Source organism: Rhinolophus sinicus, linkage group LG06 (genome assembly GCF_036562045.2).
Source record: "Rhinolophus sinicus isolate RSC01 linkage group LG06, ASM3656204v1, whole genome shotgun sequence".
NCBI classification, from domain to species: Eukaryota; Metazoa; Chordata; class Mammalia; order Chiroptera; family Rhinolophidae; genus Rhinolophus; species Rhinolophus sinicus.
The window spans coordinates 144942033-144959218 of NC_133756.1; the positions used below are offsets into that span (position 1 = coordinate 144942033).

The 17186-nt window shown below is 46.4% G+C and overlaps 1 protein-coding gene across 16 annotated transcripts in view; it reads left to right on the forward strand.

Annotated features, from left to right (window-relative positions):
- Positions 1-4533: 4533 nt before the first annotated feature.
- The window catches only part of CD44 (CD44 molecule (IN blood group)), an 85111-nt gene continuing 72458 nt past the window's right edge, over positions 4534-17186 (forward strand). For 3 of the 16 annotated variants that reach the window (XM_019738545.2, XM_019738546.2, XM_019738547.2), the window contains exon 1: positions 4751-4993. In XM_019738545.2, coding sequence (XP_019594104.2) covers positions 4927-4993 — 67 coding nt within the window. In that variant the 5' untranslated portion in view covers positions 4751-4926. Of the gene's footprint in view, positions 4994-17186 lie in introns of all 16 variants that reach the window. The other 13 variants (XM_019738550.2, XM_019738549.2, XM_019738548.2 and 10 more) reach the window with 8 other exon arrangements.

The following is a 17186-nucleotide window of genomic DNA, read 5'->3' on the forward strand; positions in this document are numbered from 1 at the left end:
AAATGTCAAGTAGTCTAAATGCTTCTACCTATTGGCTCATGTGGTTTCTGAAGCCACCCTGTGAAGTGCTGGGAAGAAAAAGCACAAGAATCACTCATGCATTTAAGTAATATGTATTTACTGAGCACAGTACATATGCCAGAGATGCAGGATTGTCTGGCACTGAGAGCTGAGTGTCTCCTGGTGACTAAGACAGACATGTCCTGTCCTTAGGTAGGTGGGCGGGTCACTGAGTCCCACCATGAGGCAGGCACTCCAGGAAAGGGTCTTGATGCCTTCTTTTACTCACTACTCATAACAAACTGTGAGAAAGGTCTTATTAACTTCATTTTGTAGATGGGATAAGCGAAACTCCCAGAGGTGAAGTGACCTGAGTAAAGTCACCAGCTGATAAGAGGGAGAGCCGGTGCTCAGATGTGGGCGTTCTTAATCCGAGGCTGCTGATGACATCCTGGATTCTTTCCAAATATGTGATCTCATGTCAACCCAGATCAATTCAAGCTCTCTTTTTTCAGTTTCCCACATCCCATGCTTTGGCTTAGAAAGGTGTCTGGTGCAACATACAACAGATATTGAGCATCTGAAATTAGTGCTTTAAGGATTTAATCTTTATGGAAGCTCAGAGAATAGCCTGGGAAAGTCTTTGTGAGACCAACGGTGTGGGTGGAACAAGGGTGAGAGAGGAGCTTGGAGAGGTGATCCAGGAATTCCCAAAGGTTTCCCCTGACTCAGGAAGTCATAAGGTCAGTTGGAAATGAGTCAGTGGTGGCATGGGGCAAACAACCTCAGGCCCTCCCTAAACCTTGGGGAAGCAGGCAGGCCAAATACTCTCCCCTGAGAGAAGAATCCTAATTACAATCCCTAGCATTTGCATGCCCCTCTACAGTTTGCAAAGTACTTTCATGTCCATTTCTTCATTTGCTGACTGTTCACTGTACAAATGCAGAAGGGACCAGGGTCCAAGATCACCTTGTCTAGTGATTTTAACATATTTTTTAAAAAGTAAAACCCTTTGTCAAAATGAAATCTCAAATGGTAGTCTAGTGTATAAAATTGACGTGAGTGGAAGTTCTGTGGTTGGGATGGGGAAGGCACAGCCTATGCTGAAGCCTTTGCTTTGACCTCTGTGTCTATTTCTGAGGGGTCTCCAAGCAGCCTCCAAGTGCCATAAAACACAGTAGGACAAACGTGTTTCTAGTAAATACACATCCTGCTTCACTCCCCTCCTCCAAAATAAAAAATGGAAAAAAAAAAGAAAGAAAGAAAGAAAAAAAAGAAGAAGAAGAAGAAAGAAAGAAAAGAAAAGAAAGCTGAATGCCCTGGAAGTAACTTGAGATGTCCAAGGCCGCTCTTTGTCTAGTATACGTTGCATGGAATTCACCAGGGCAGGTTTTTCAGAGGGATAATTTCTGAAGATTTAATTTGGAGCCCGTTTGCCCCCCGGTGTTTCAGGAAAGTGTCCTCTTGGTCGCAGAGAGCAGGAGGGTCAACTCTGCTGCTACTGGCAGCACTTTGCAAAGTGCCTGCTCTTCACGTGGGGCTCAGAGACACTGTCGTCATTTCAGAGAGGCCACCCCTGAGTTATGGGCTGCCAGCCACAGAGTGATTGGAGAGTAGGCCCAGTGATGTTTCAGCCTGATACACTCTCTCTGAAAATGCAAGAGGAGCAGTGTATCAGCATGCAGGCTCTCCCCAACTCAAACTGTACATTAAACTAGATAGTGATTGTTATTGGGTGACTGTGTGTTTCCCTCCAAAATTAATATGTTGAGGGCCGGCCCGGTGGCTCAGGCGGTTAGAGCTCCGTGCTCCTAACTCCGAAGGCTGCCAGTTCTATTCCCACATGAGCCAGTGGGCTCTCAACCACAAGGTTGCCAGTTCAATTCCTCGAGTCCCGCAAGGGATGGTGGGCAGTGCCCCCTGCAACTAAGATTGAATACGGCACCTTGAGCTGAGCTGCCTCCCGGATGGCTCAGTTGGTTGGAGCACGTCCTCTCAACCACAAGGTTGCTGGTTCGACTCCCGCAAGGGATGGTGGGCTGTGCCCCCTGCAACTAGCAATGGTAACTGGACCTGGAGCTGAGCTGCACCCTCCACAACTAAGACTGAAAGGACAACAACTTGACTTGGAAAAAAGTCCTGGAAGTACACACTGTTCCCCAATAAAGTCCCGTTCCCCTTCCCCAATAAAATCTTTAAAAAAAGAAATTAATATGTTGAAATCCTAAACCCCAATGTGATGGTATTAGGAGGTGGGGCCTTTGGGATGTGATTAGGTCATGAGGGTGGGGCCCTCATGTATGGGATTAGTGCCTTTATAAAAAAAGACACACAAAAGACTCTCTCTCTCTTCCTCACTCCCATCCTTATGTGAGGATAGGAGATGACAGCTATCTGCAAACCAGGAACCCTGCTATGTGGGCACCCTAATCTCAAACTTCCCAGTCTCCTGAGTTGTGCGAAATACATTTCTGTTGTTTAAGCCACCCAGTCTATGGCATTCTGTTATAACAGCCTGAACTGATTAAGATAGTGGTGATGGCTGCACAATTTTGTGAATATACTAAATGCTACTGAATGGTTAAAATGGTAAATTTTAGGTTATATGTATTTTAGCACAACAGTAATAATAGCAATAGCACCAATAATAAAACTTGCATTGGCTCCCTATTTCCTAGGGATCAAGTTCAAACTTCCTGGTACAGTTTACGACCTGACCCCTGCTTACCTCTCTAGGCCCTGTCTTGCTTTCCCCCTTAAACTCTTTATCGGATCAAATGTTCAGGTCATTCCCAACTGCTCTCCATTGCCTAAACAAGCCACGTTCTTTCACTTTTCCATCTTCACTCACAATTTTGCTTTTAGTAATAATAGGAAACATTTATGTATAGTGCTTATTATATGCATATACACACACATATCTAGTGCTTAATACATGCAGGACTTTTGATTCATTTAATCCTCACAAATTCTGTGAAGTAGATACTGTTAAACTTGAGGAAATTGAGCCTAATTGGCTTATTCAAGTTCACACAACTAGTAAGCAGCCAAGGCAAAGTGTAAAGCCAGGCACTCTGGCTCCTGAATCCCTGCTATTGATCACTACAGAGGACTGCCTGTGGATGCTTTGTCCTCGCAGTTTCTTCTGAAGAATTCCTGGTTCAAATATCACCTCCACTGTGAAGCCCTCGCCACCCCCACCCCCCACTTCTGCGGCATTCCCCAGGAAAGGATGCAGCTCTTTTTTGTAGGATCAACAGCACTCTGCACACACACACACACACACACACACACACACACACACACACACACTGTGCAGTAATAGCCTGCTCCTGAGTCTGATTCCCTACCAAAGTGTGAGGCCCCTGAAGACAGGGCAGGTCTTATTTCTCCTGAACTTTTGAGCACTCACGACACATTTAATGACTTAAAGATGGCTGAGTGCACTTTCTCTCAATTTCTGTCAATAAATAACAAAATCAAAAGGGAATTACTTTCCCTCAGAAATTTTGGCAAGGCTCCTTCAGGGTTTGGCCACAGTCACTGATAACCACTATCATTTCCTGTGTATCTCACCACACAAGAAAGCCCACTCAGATTTACTTTCAGTAGTTCACATTTACAATAAACACTGCTTTTGATTTCCAAATGTTAAACCACAGGATATTAGAGGTAGATATGTAATTATAATGCAAATAATGATTTTTCAAACTCAAAAGGCCTCCCTGAAAATATGACAATCTCCCCCAACCCTTTTTTTGAGATTTATTGGGTAAGATAGATGGGGAAAAGTGGATCACTATTTGCACAGATCAGAGTATAAATGTGACCAAGAAAGAATGGACGGATGTGTGTGTAGATAAGAATATGGATAAAATGATGGGTGGATATGTAGCTGGATGGATGCAGAGATGAGCAAACACATGGGTGGATGGACGGAGAAGATAGTGTACAGATGGGTATGGGTTTGTGAAGAAATGTGAACAAAAATATATGGAAAGATGGATAAGAAGTTGTACGGAAGGGTGGTTGGATAGATGAATGGACAGGAGGACGGATAGATGTATGAACCCTGAAGGGATGTAAGGAAAGATGGGTAGATAGATGAATGGGTGGATGGAATATTTGGAGGATGAATGAGAGTGTGGGTGAGTGGATGAATGAATGGTGGATGAATCCAGGTGCCAGCCTGAGACTGGAGGGTGACACATGGGTTAGTGGAGCCAAACGCCAGCCCCATGGCTGCCCATCGTCATCCTGCTGGAGCCCTTCTGATGCGAAGCAAAAATCCACCGAGCCATGTGGCCTCGTTCAGGGAAGAAGAATCACTCTCCATTCCTCCTCGCCACTTTCCCAGCTCCTCTCCGAGAACATCCAGCTGCCTGTGCAACCCAGAGAGAATTATGCCCCGGCCCGGTTCAAAGAGAAACAGCGGAGGGCCTGAGGCTGAACGCAGTGGGGTGAGGTTTCAGGACTCAAGTCATCTTCCTTCCTGAGGCTGCACTCCAAGCTGACGGGCTCGCTGTGGGAGAAGAAAGCCGGTGCGTCCCCGGGCTCACCGGCCCCCCACGGCTCTCCCGGCTCCCGCCCGGGCAGTCCCGAATTACTATTTCCATAGAGAAAGGGTTGGGGGCGCCTGGGCCCACGCAGAGGAGGGCTGGTACGTCTTTAAACCTCTGCCCGCTGCTTAGTCACAGCCCCCCTCGCTTGGGTGTGTCCTTTGCGCGCTCCCTCCCTCCCTCCCTCTTAGGTCATTACTTATAAAAGCTGCAGCCAACTTCCGAGGCGCCCTCATTGCCCATCGGTACCCCAGCCTCTAACACGTTCGGGCCGCCCTCCACGCCCTGTCCTCCGCCAGTCCCCCGCCCAGTGCGCCGGGACCCTCCAGCTCCACTCGCTTGCTCTCTCTCTGTCCGCTCCGACACCATGGGCAAGTTTTGGTGGCGCGCAGTCTGGGGACTCTGTCTCGTGCAGCTGAACCTGGCGCAGATCGGTGAGTGCCCGCCGGGGCAGCGGGAGGCAGTGACAGGAGTGGCCAGGACAGACCCGACAGCCGCGCAGGCTGAGTTGGCTCTGGGGGCCGGAGTGAAGGGGGCGGCGAGCGACTCGGATTTGGTTAAGGGGGGCTAGGGTTTGCGCTAAGCTGTTGGAGAGTTTGTTGGTGTGAAGTGCCGTTTTGTTAAAAGGAAAAGAGAAAGAGAAGAAAGTTTGCCGGGCAAGCTGCCGGCGCGCAGTTTTGGGCGCAGTTCAGATCCTCAGAAAGTAACTGTACTCCTGGATGCGCACAGCCGGATTCTGGACTAACAGGCTCTTGTGCCCAAGGGTGCCCAAGCCGGACTGGGCTGTGGCTTGGCAGGGCAGGGCTGGGCAGGGCAGGGGCAGGGGCCGTGCACGGGATGGTAGCGACGTGGCCACAGTGGTAGGCACCGTTTCATGTGTGAGAGCTGGTGGCCATGAGCTTTCCAGGAAGGGGTCCTGGCTTCCTACAGCTCTCCACTACGCCTGGGTTCCAAAGCTCTTCCAGTTGGCTCCAGTCACTGACTATCTTACTCAGCGCTAGTGGGAACTTGCACCAGCTCGGTGGTGAAGTTCTGGGTCTCCATGAGTTGCCAGCCTGGGGCAGGGAGTGTGAGTTGAAAAGGCAATGACTGGACAAGGTGCTCATTCCTTGTAAACTTCTGCTTCTGCCAATCAGTTAGGGGAAATCCAGACAGTAATGTGGCTCATATTCCCGCCTGGCAGTCTTGGTTGGCACAGGGACAGAAGGCTGGGCACCAAGGTCGCATCTGGGACCCTGGAGCTGGGGCTGGCCAAAGCTCATCCAGACAGGGTCTGTAACTTTCAGTGGTTGTGGAGGGGGTGGCTGTGTGTGAGGTATTCTGGCGAGGCTGAACTCCAAGCGTTCCTTTTCTTTGTCTATATATGTACAGATAATTACATGGCTGATTTGCTTATCGCTAGCAAAATTAATTTTTCTTTTAAGAAGTGCCAGCTGGGTCATTAAAACCACTCAGCCTATGGTTAATTCTACCCAGCAAGTATTTATTAAACCTAGCTCTGGGGATACCAAGAACGTAAAAGTCCTACCTGGGTACGTGAAACTGAGAATAAGTGGGGAACCAGGATTTAAATTCCAGAAACACAAATAATAATAATAATAATAATAATAATAATAATAATTGGAATGACAGCACTAGCCACCATGTATTGCACACGTTTCCTATGCCAGACACTGTAAAATTCTTTACATGTGTTATATTGTTTTACCCTCATGGTGGTCCAGTGAGACGTGTCCTATTATTAGCCCTGTTTTACAGCAGGGAAACAAACTGAAGCCCAGAGACGTTAAGTGACTTGCCAGTGTTCACACAGCCAGAGGATTGGTTCTCATGTGAACCCAGACCCATTCGCCTATGCTTAGTCAGAATATGTTAGACTGGCATGGACAAAATCGAAAAGGATTTCGGGGAAGGAGGGGTTGTAGTGGACCAGAGGCCTTAGAGGAGATGGGGGCTGGAGATCCAATGGCTCTTAAAAGGCAGAAATACTTGGAATGGGAGAGAAGAGGGACAATTAAGTGTAGGGAGAGCCCTGGACCTGGCCTCAGAGAAGAGAGGCCTCTGGGGAAGTTGATCTGTATGTTACCTTCCAGTGACAGCTTCTGCTTTCTGAGGATTCTGACACCCAACTTCTCCCAATTTGTCTGCCTGATTCTTCTGAAGGACCCCGTCTCCTGATATTTGGCACTCTCCTGACCCTTGAGGTTCTCCCGGAGACCGGCAGGCTCACCCCTACCCCACGTCTCCATGGTCACTTTGGGCAGTGTCACTTGGAGGAAGCACAGAAAATGCCAGTAACAATAACTGCCTGGGCCCTGGCTTTCATGTGCTTGTAAAGTTGTTTGGAAGGAACTAAGACTTGGAAAGGAGACATGACTTAACAGTGGTCTCAGAGTGGGCAGACAGAGAGGGGAAGGAGAAAGACGAGGGGGGAAGGAAAGGCACTTGTCCTTGCTCCATTCCAGGGGATGGTGGGAAGACAGTGAGGAAACTTTGGAAAGGGGCAAGGCTTTGAGGAGGAAGAAAGATCCAATGTTCATATTGGAAAGCAAAAAGTAGAGAAATGGCCAAATGTAGTTAAACAACATTGGATCCAGAAACCGTGAGTTGGAGAACAGATATTTTGAACTAGTTATCTTATGTGGGAGGAAGAAAGTGGCCCTGGGTGCAGGATAGGATGAGCTCTCTTGCACACATCTCCTCCTTTCCTCTGTGGGCCAGAGGTCATTGCTAGGGAATCACGCCCCTGGGGTGTGTCTGAGAGCTCTGGGGTTTGGGGGTGGCATGTGTCCTTCTGTTCTCTCTGAGCATTAGAGACCCCTCTTGCTGGGCATTAGAGCTTTGGCCGTGTTTTCCCATGTGAAGGAGCAAGGAAGCAAATGTCCATCACTGCTGAGGTAGCGTCAGTTAATTCGGTTATTCCCCAAATACACATGGGGCATCTACTTCCTGCAAAGGCAGGGTGCCAGGTAGGCATGTTTGAAGCTGGCAGCCAGTAGGAAAAGTTTCCATTTTCTTCCAAATTGCCCCACATGGGAGGGGATATTGGGTAGCCTGAAATTCTTAGTTTATGACAGACCTCCCTTCCATTCATTCAAGAAATATTTCTTGACTCATGGTCATAAACTCAGAGACGGGGATTCCAAGGATCATTCAAAAAAAAACACCAACCCTTTTTTTTCCCCTAGAAGGAAACAGACCCTGAGAGAGAGGGAGGCATGGCTTCCCCTCTCTCTGACAGACCGTTAAGGCAGGATACTTCCCACACATTGGATTTCTGAAATATCAATGTCATCAACAACTGGAATGAGTTCCATTCACCTCTATCCTCTGCATTGGATGGGCAAGATGTGGTCTACTGGTATTTCATGCCTTAATACTATCTTAAACACACATGACAATTTTTTTTATTTTACTCCACAATATATCCTGTTGGAGTTTAATATAAGAATAACGATATGCATATTTCTTACCATAAAGCAAAGTTGATGCTCAAAGAAGAATCTCTGTACTGTCCTGCGGCTTCCAGGGCCTCCTGGACCAACGCTGGATCCCTCAGAGTTAGAAGCATCGAGTTTTAAAAGCTTGACACTCTGCTACTGTGCCGTATGCTTCTGTTCAAAGCAGCATCCTAAGTCCCCCAGAAAATATCATTTACTGAGCAAGGATTCTATGCAAGAGATTAGCATCGGTTATCTTCCAGAAGCCTCACAACAGCCCGCTACACACTCAGCACAGCACTCCCTTAACTACATTTGCTAGACAAAGAAACTGAGATGCAGGGAGATGGTATGGTACGACTTTTAAGGACACACAGCTGATAAGTAGTGGAGTTGGGGTCTCCCACTGTCTCACATCCTCCACGTTAAACTCCAATGTCTGTGCTCCTTTGATTCATTTCTTTGCCTCTGGCAGACTTTGGAAACTGTGTGTGGTTCTCCCCCGCCCCTGCCCTCCCCTCCCTTACAGCCAGCTAACATGAAGCCAGTTTGAGTGTCTTCTCTCTCCTTGGCAGGCTGTGGACTTTTGGCTGCCCTGCCCTACCCTACCCTGGCCTGTTTCTCCCCAGGTTTGGCCACAGCTGTCAAGAGATGCCAACCTAGTTATTTGTTACTAAAATAAGTCCCCTTCCTTATCAGAGTCCAGCTGCCCTTCTAGACATGCTCTCATTTGCAGGCTTGGAAAAAAGGGAGAGGCTGTTCCTTGTCTAACAGACAAGTTAAGGCAATGCCCTCTGCCTGAAAATTAAGATAGAGGCCCTTCACTGTCTCTCCCACTGAACCTGCAAGCAATTAGATGCATTGACCCAGAAAGCCCCCTTGTCACATGCTCACTGGAAACCCTCAGCATTTAGCAGGGTGTTATGTGCCTCCAGGAGGGAGTCTTGAGGACCCAGGCGGTGCGTTAACACAGTTCACACAGTTCTCTACAAAAGTCAAGGATCTAAGCCCATGTGGAGCTGCAGGTGACACGTGGCCACCCAGTGAGATTTCAGATCAGCCTGCCAAGTTAGATGGTTCCAGGCTGAGGTCCCCAGACAGAGTAGAGGTAGTGAGAGGGAAGCTGGGCCTGACTGGGGAGGGGACAGGGCTGTGTTTCCCCAGCACCTCCCTTTTAACTGACTCCACCCAGAGCCTGAAAGGGAAGTGGCTCTTGTAAAAGAATGACCAAAGCAGGTGGCAGATGCTGCCAGACAATGCATAGTTCTCAAAGGGGATCTTTTCTGCCTCAAAGAAAAATTCTGGGGGTTTGCACAGCAAGAAGCTGATGACTCAATTTCCTTTGTTGTCTCTGCTTGAACGGGAAGCACACAAGTGTTCTTTAGAATTACCAGGGTAGGCTAATGCCTCCCACCTTAAATTTAAACCCCACTTTTCACTCAGCAAATTGAAATCTTTCTTAAAAAAGTGTACCCACAAGGGTGTAAGAAGCCAGCCCAATTTGCCAGCGTAAGGAAGGGATGCTTTCTAAAGTTTGTGGTTGTGGCTCTGGCCTGGTTTCAGTGATTGTGCAGTCCAGACTTTCCAGGAGAATCAGGATTTTGAATATGCAAATACTCTACCAATTGACACATAGTATATATTTTGACTAAATCTTTATATATTTTTCTACAAATAAATGCATGTCTTCGTGTAATTAGAAGTCAAAAAATTTGACTCTTTACGTAAATAAATTCACATCTTTACAACTCCTCAATCAATCTAGTGTCCGATTAAATGATATTTGGTTGAGAAAATGTGTACTTTGGAGAGAAATATTTAGTATTCCTCTGTTCTCCATTTCTTGATCACCACAATATATGAAGTGCCAGGAAAAGCCACCTATTTGATCCTTGCTTGCTGGATGCAGACGTACCTACATGGGTGTGCTGTAAATCTGTGTGCACCTGAACGCATGTGTCCACACATAACGTGGGTCTTGCTAGTCAGTCGCTAAGCATTTATAAGGTGTTTGCTGTGGGTCCCTCACTGTGTTGAGTACAATGGGGAATCACACGTATGAGATGTAGGCCTTGCGTTCAAGAAGTTGATGGCCCTCCCTGCGTGTAAACACAGTACAGGGGAATGACAGCCTGGCCAGTTTAGATGATCAGACTAAGGGCATTGCCAAGCTGAGGTGCAGCAAGGAGGGCTGGAGGAATCAATGACGGAGAGGAGGGACCAATGCGGACAAGATAGGATTTGAATATATGAACAAGAGGGAATGAGAAAGGGGTGTGTATATTTCTGTCATCCTGCTATTGATTTTCCCATCCTCGAATAAGTTAATGAATTAACTAGACAGTATGGTCCACAAATGTTTATGCACTGCCTGCTCAGTGCACCAGGTAGTTAGGCACCGGAGAGGTCATTGTCAGGAGGACGCTGTCCTTGCCCCTGAGTAGCTCACAGTCCAGCATAAGTTTTCCTGGATTATGGCTGACTGTGCGTTCTGGCTTTCACATGCCAGGTTCTGGTAGTACATCCCCCATCCCCATTGTGACAACAAAAACTGCCTCCAGACATTGCCAGATTGGGGGGCGGTGGGATGGTTAAAGTGGCCCCACCTGGGAATCCCTGGTGTAACAGGATGGCGGCCATCCTGGTAACCTCCATCTCTTACAATGAGGTGTGTGGTTTCCATAAGTCACCAGTTAATTAGCCTTACCGCTTCAGAGTAAAATGATGCAGGAATGCCTTTTTATCTTTGGGAGCCACAGGGTGCTAATAACTTTCACACTCCTCAAAGGGGGAAAACTCTAAACATGACGTATCTTTTATCTGTCTTCCTGCAGCACTGGGGGAACCCCATGAGATCAAGGGTTGTTATCTCACTCATTTTTGTGGTCCCAAATCCCAGTGCTGGCCCCGTGGCTGTTATCAGTAACTGTTGAACTGAAACGAATGTCTGGAATACAGAAATAACTCTATCCACACATATGGAATATCACACCTAAGATGCAAATACATTTAGGTGTATATAACAGTGGTGATGGCTGTCTTGCTCAGGGCAGATCTGAGGAGGGCACTTGGCTGGCCAGCTGCCCATCACAGGACTCGTGTTTGGTCTGCCCAAAGATGGAGATCACCCATCTGTTTGTGGCTTTGGTGGCTGCTTGCTGTGGCTGGGATGTCTGTCTAAGGACAGGGTTACTAGATTCCTGAGCTGAGAAGGGAGTGGGAGCCAGGCAGGATGATGACACCAACCCTGAAATTTAAACCTCAAAATAAAACACTCCCCAGCAGCTGCCTGCTTAGGGGTCTGGTTATTTTCAAGATGTTGATCTGAGTTTGGACTCCCTGGGTGAGAGGCTCACACCCATCCAACCTGGAACCCATCCATGCCTGCTTCTGGAAGGTGGTGGCAGCTGGGAGAGAAGCAGAAAAGCTTCACAGAGGATTCTTGCCTTCTCTGTGCATCTCTTGCAGCTACTAAAGGGGGACGTCTCCAGGGAAGCCTGGCATCTGATGGGGAGCCACATTGGCAATGACAAAACATGTCTCCTTTCCACAGAGCTTGCCAAATCTGAAGTTGCCTAGCATGGGGGCAGGTCTTGCATACCCATGGATCGTCTGCTCAGTGAAACTCGGAGACAGGGAGTCAAGCACAAAAAGAGGGCATGGGTGTTGTGGAGGAACAACCTCCTGCCACCAGATATCCCCGAGTCTGGGGTGCACTGGCTGCCTGGGTGTGTCCTCCTAAGTACAAGTGTGGGCAGACAGGTCCCAGGTGGGTGGAGAGGGGCTGAGTCATCAAGGAGGTGATGTGCAAAACTCAAGCCCCAAAAATCTTCCTTGAGTCTTCAGCTGTTGAGAGTATAGGTTAATTGGAAAACTCCAGTGGGGAGAGAGATCATTCACACAGATGAGTAACTGTGAGCATATCCTGGGATATCATTGCCAGGTTCCTTTGGCAGTGCCTGAAAATTCATCTTTCTTCCCCACAACCTTTCTCGAGACTTAGAACTCTTGCACCTTTTGCACTTGCATCTTTCAGCTAGTTGTACCATGTTTCCTTGAAAATAAGACCTAGTCAGACAATCAGCTCTAATGCATCTTTTGGAGCAAAAATTAATATAAGACCCGGTCTTATTTTACTATAAGACCTGGTCTTATGTTATTTTTTGCTCCAAAAGACGCATTAGAGCTGGTTGTCTGGCTAGGTCTTATTTTGGGGGAAACAGGGTATGTTTTTGTGACACCATCACCACTGTTAGTAATAATAGCAAACATTTATAGAGCGCTAACCATGCTCCAGCACCACTCTAAGTGTTTCCTATATACTAACTCATTTAATATATTCTTATATACTAACTTATATTCCTATATACTAATACATTCCTACATACTAACTTGTTTAATCTGTATACCAATCTTATGAAGGAGTGTATTATCATCCCTGCTTATGTATGAGAAAATTGAGGCATAGCGAATTTAAGGAACTTACTTGCCCAAGACCACAGAGCTGGACAGTGATGGAGCTGCAATTCAAACTGGTGGTCTGGCTACTGGGATCATGCTCTTAGTTACTACATCGGTGTTCTTCCTTACTATATCAAGATGTCAGGGCAGCCCCAGAAACTCGAATGATGATTCCTGGTAGTACTCTGGTCGTTTTCATAAACCCCATTTGGAAATCAGGTGTGGGTAGAGTTCTAAGGTCTACAGAGCTGGTTTTGCCCTGCTTTTTCACATGTGATGTTCAAGGAGGGGCCTGGGGCTGCAAAAATAAAAAAGAAGTTGTAATGGAAACTTCTTCCCATTCATATTATGAGTGGCTCATTCCTTCCAATCCCTGGATAGATGGTCTGCTCTCTTCTATGTGATGGGACGTTGGGGAGGGGCTAGGACTGAAAGGGATGGTGAATTGAGTTATGTGTTGATTATCACATCATTATTTGTCACCTGGATGAAAGGAGAAGGTTGTTGATTGATATTTGTCCATAGTCTAGGACTTTGGCTCTTGATTGGACAAAGCTGAGAAATGAACCAATCAAATAGGAGTAAAATGTTTGCCTTCAGCTTAACGGTTCTTGGTACCAGACTCTTCTCTCCACCAGCTCGCATTGATGAGGGAGGGAGGGGAACAGGGAGAAGGCTGTCAGGAATCAAGCTACACTCACCAGGCACAAAGAATTGACCTAAAGCTGGAAGTGTGCCATAGCCTCTTTTCCCAGCCCTAGCCCAAACCAGATGGCCTGGCTTTTGTATGGCCCAAGTCACCATTGCCTGGGGAGGTAGGAAAAGGGCAGGGGGTATGTTTCCTCTGGGTGTCCCTGGCTGAGAAACAAACCACCCAGGAAAGGAGGAGGCAAAGCTCCCGGGGGACATTTGAGTTAGTCTGCAGAAAGGGTCCCAGGCCTTTGGCCTGCAGACAGAGAGTCATCACAGATTCCCCATCTATTTCAATTTCAGTGCATCTCTTTGCACTTGAGCAGGTCTGCAGTGCCTACTAGAAGAACCCATATACTAGTCATGGATCTAGGCAGCATTTTTTCTATTTCCTCTGTCAAAGAGAACCTGCTAAGATATTAGAATGATGATGGTAAAGTTCCTTCACACATGTTCACCATCATGCAGATTGAGATGCCAGGTAGAAACCAGCAATTCCATGCAGTCACTATCTGGTCTTCTGCCAACGACCTAAATGGTCGTTTCTGCTCAGGCCCCTGGCCCCAGTCTTTGTACACTCCAAAAATATTAAATAAGCATCTACTCTGCCAGTCACAACTGTTGCCATTACTGAGTGTGTCTAGTCTGAGAAGCACAATCCAGCAGAGCTGAGCACCATCTTGCAACCTGCAGAAACCAATTGACGTCACAGCGTTAGCCCCACAGGCACCACTTCCCCGCCTGGTGGACAAAGGCGCAAGTACCCTAAAGAGTGCTAGTCACACAGATGCAGATGAGCGTTTAGAGAGGGAAGTGATGCTGCCACCGAATCTCCTGCCCTTAAGTTTGTCTTTGCAGTGGATTCTCTGCAGTGGGACTAGTTGTCTTCCCAAGGTCAGCCTTCGAGATCAGGTACATCCCTGTCGTCTTCCCTGAGTGACTTTCACTTTCCCTGTTGTTTCCTAGTTATTTCTCCCTGACAATTCATAAACACCCCACAAGCATATCTCCATCTAAAAAGAAGTTCAAGGGATTCCTCTGAGCTGTGTATAGCAATCTGTTCTCTTTTGTCCATGAACATAAAAGCTCCCTAGAGAAAAGCCCATGCTGTGTGTACATTTCTGTATCACCCTAGCCCCCAGCTGTCAACACTTCCCCACTTATAGTAGATGCTCAATAAATATTTGGATGGCTGACAACGAATGAAATTTCTAGATTTGGCTAGCAAACCTATCTGTACCATTTACCTTTTGTGATTTAAAAGTTCTGACTAATTCCTTTTCATCCTTTTAAAAACTTTCCTGGCCTATAAAAACCTTATAATTTAAATTTTTTTGAGTACCTCTTGTAGTGATCCTCAAACGTCCTAGAAATTTCTTTTCTCTGCACTCTCTCCAATATGAGTGTATCATGTATCTTTCTTGAGGTTTGACATGTCATGCAAGGCAGGGAAAGTTTAGAGCTCATTAGGTTGTGTCCGGTAGAACAGGGCTCTTGATTTCCTATGGGTCTGTCTGCCTCTATGTGCCAGCACTTACTGTCAAATCTGGCCTCATGTATAAAGAACTCCACCCCTCAAATCATGACACTCAGAGAAAAGATGTCGGCTTTTTGGTCATTACGTTAAAAGAAAAAAAAAAAGAGGGAAGTTGTTTCAATGGTTTAAAACCTTCCATACCAAAGACCACCTGTGCCAAACCGGGTGTGTAGTGTGGTGGGATGGGCGTGAGGAGTTTTGGCTTCAGAAGAGGGTTGTGTAGAAGGAGAAAGGGCAGTGAAACAAGACAGACCTCAAGCCGAGTACCCTCTCTTTTGCTTAAGAGCTGCATGAGCTCAGACAGGTGCACACATTAGGTTCTAGAACAATGTTTAGCACATAGAGCTAAGTGTCTAGCACATAGACGGTGTCTTGAGAATAGAAATGGCTATTATTAGTTCCTCTCTATTACTGATTCACTGTGTGATACTCAGCAAACCTTTTCCCCCCCCCTATTTGCCTCCAATTTTCCACGTGTAAAACGAGAGAATTGGATTCTAGTTGATCTGTAAAGTCCTTTCCAGGCCTCATGTTCTATAAATCCACCAAATCTGTGGGCCCACGATCACCTAAGCCTCATAAGACTTAATGGAAACAATAACATGACTATAATGCAGTGCCAAAAAAAATGACGCCTGGCTTGTATTAAATGTCAGAAGTGAATTATTAATCCAAGTCAGAAACAAGCGTGTGGACCCAGTTACCTCTTAAACTCCAGTGGCCAAGAGTGACTCGTAGGGCCAAGGTACTTCGTTCAGGAGACTCCACCAAATCCTCTCAACCATTTGGAAGTGGGCAGATAAAGAAGCTCGGGCCAGAGAAGTTAGCAAATCTCTCAGTCACATAGCTAAAACTGCAGGAAGCCAGTTCGGGGGTTACCTGAAGGATCAGAAGGCAATATGTAGGGTTTCCAGGCAGGAATTCCTACCTGTTCTCAGGAAATTTTTCCGCTGTCCCATTCCCGCATTCTGAGAAAAGTTGGTTGGGAAATCGGGAAAATCGGCTCCTTGAACCCACGTGGTTGGTAGTATAGGCCGTCACTTTGTGGAAACGATTCATCATGGAGAACAGAAAACAGTTTATATCTCGGGATTTGGGAACGGGAAGGTGAAAAAAATTTCTGAGAACGGGCGGGTAGTCCCACCTGGAAACCTTAGCAATATGTTTTACTTTAAACTGCTTTACAAAACATTGCATCACATGGCCAGAAAAATCAGCCCCTGAAGAAGAGAAAAGATGGTATCCTTCACTTTCAAAACTCCATAAGCACCTTGGGAACTCTACAACATTTTAGTGCAAAATGAACCACAATATTCAGCCAAACTAGTGCTTAGAGGGTGAGTGCTACTATCCTATGGAAAATAACTAGGCGGGCCATGGGAATCTAAAAATAAGCAGAACAAATACACACACACACACACACACACACACACACACACACTGGGGCACTGAGCAAGGCAACCCTTACTTCTACTCAGAACCTTCCAGACTCCCACTGAGATATGTCTTTCTTTTCCATGAAACCAGAGAAGCTCTTGCTCGGGGGAAAAATAAATAAAAAGGAAGTCATAAAGACTGCGTATTACTTAGGAGTTTGCCAAAGTTGGTCAGGGACTAAATCCCCTGTTGGGGTTCTGACCTTCTATCAGTCACTAAAAGTCCTTAGTCGGATGATAGTCCATCTTGGGTGTGCCCATTTCATATCCATCTGACCAGAAGTTGAAAGAAAATATCAGATGGGTTCAGTTCTCATGTCGTATGCAATGCTCTCAACTGTTGCTAGATATGGTTCAGTCACCTGTATCTCCAGCCAGTCCCGCAGACATAGCCTTCCAGGAGAAGCGAGAACCCACAGAGGTTTATTTTGCATTTCTCTGTCTCAGTCACAGCATGATTGTGGGCAAGATTCTTCCCTTAGTGATTGCCTCTGTTTCCCCAGTTACAAAATGGTGATGAACTTACGAGTTCAATTCATTAAAAAGTGCTGTGTGCCTGGCTCTGTGGAAAGAAATGAGGGAAGTAGAAGATCTAGGTTCTGTCCTTAGAGAGCTTACAGTTTGGTGGGAGAAAAACTAAATAGATGAAAGAACTATGCAAGATTATGTATCATCAGGTGCCAAGATTAGGGAAAGCAGGGACCATGTTTCTCCAAAAATAAGACCGGATCTTATATTAATTTTTGCTCCACTAGGGCATATTTTCAGGGGATGTCTTATTTTTTCATGTACAACAATCTACATTTATTCAAATACAGTCATGTCATCTTCTTCTGGAACATCGTCATGACGTACTAAATGCGTCCGTCTGGCTGAGACCTTAACTGGGGCTTATTTTTGGGATAGGTCTTATTTTTGGGGAAACATGGTATCTCCATGAGTGGTAAATGTATGAGAGCTTCATGGAAGGATGGAATTTGAGGATGAGATGAGTGGGAAAGAAGACAGGCAGAAACAGGAGAGAGGAGAGCAACCCACAGAAGTATAAATAAAGCAAGAGCTG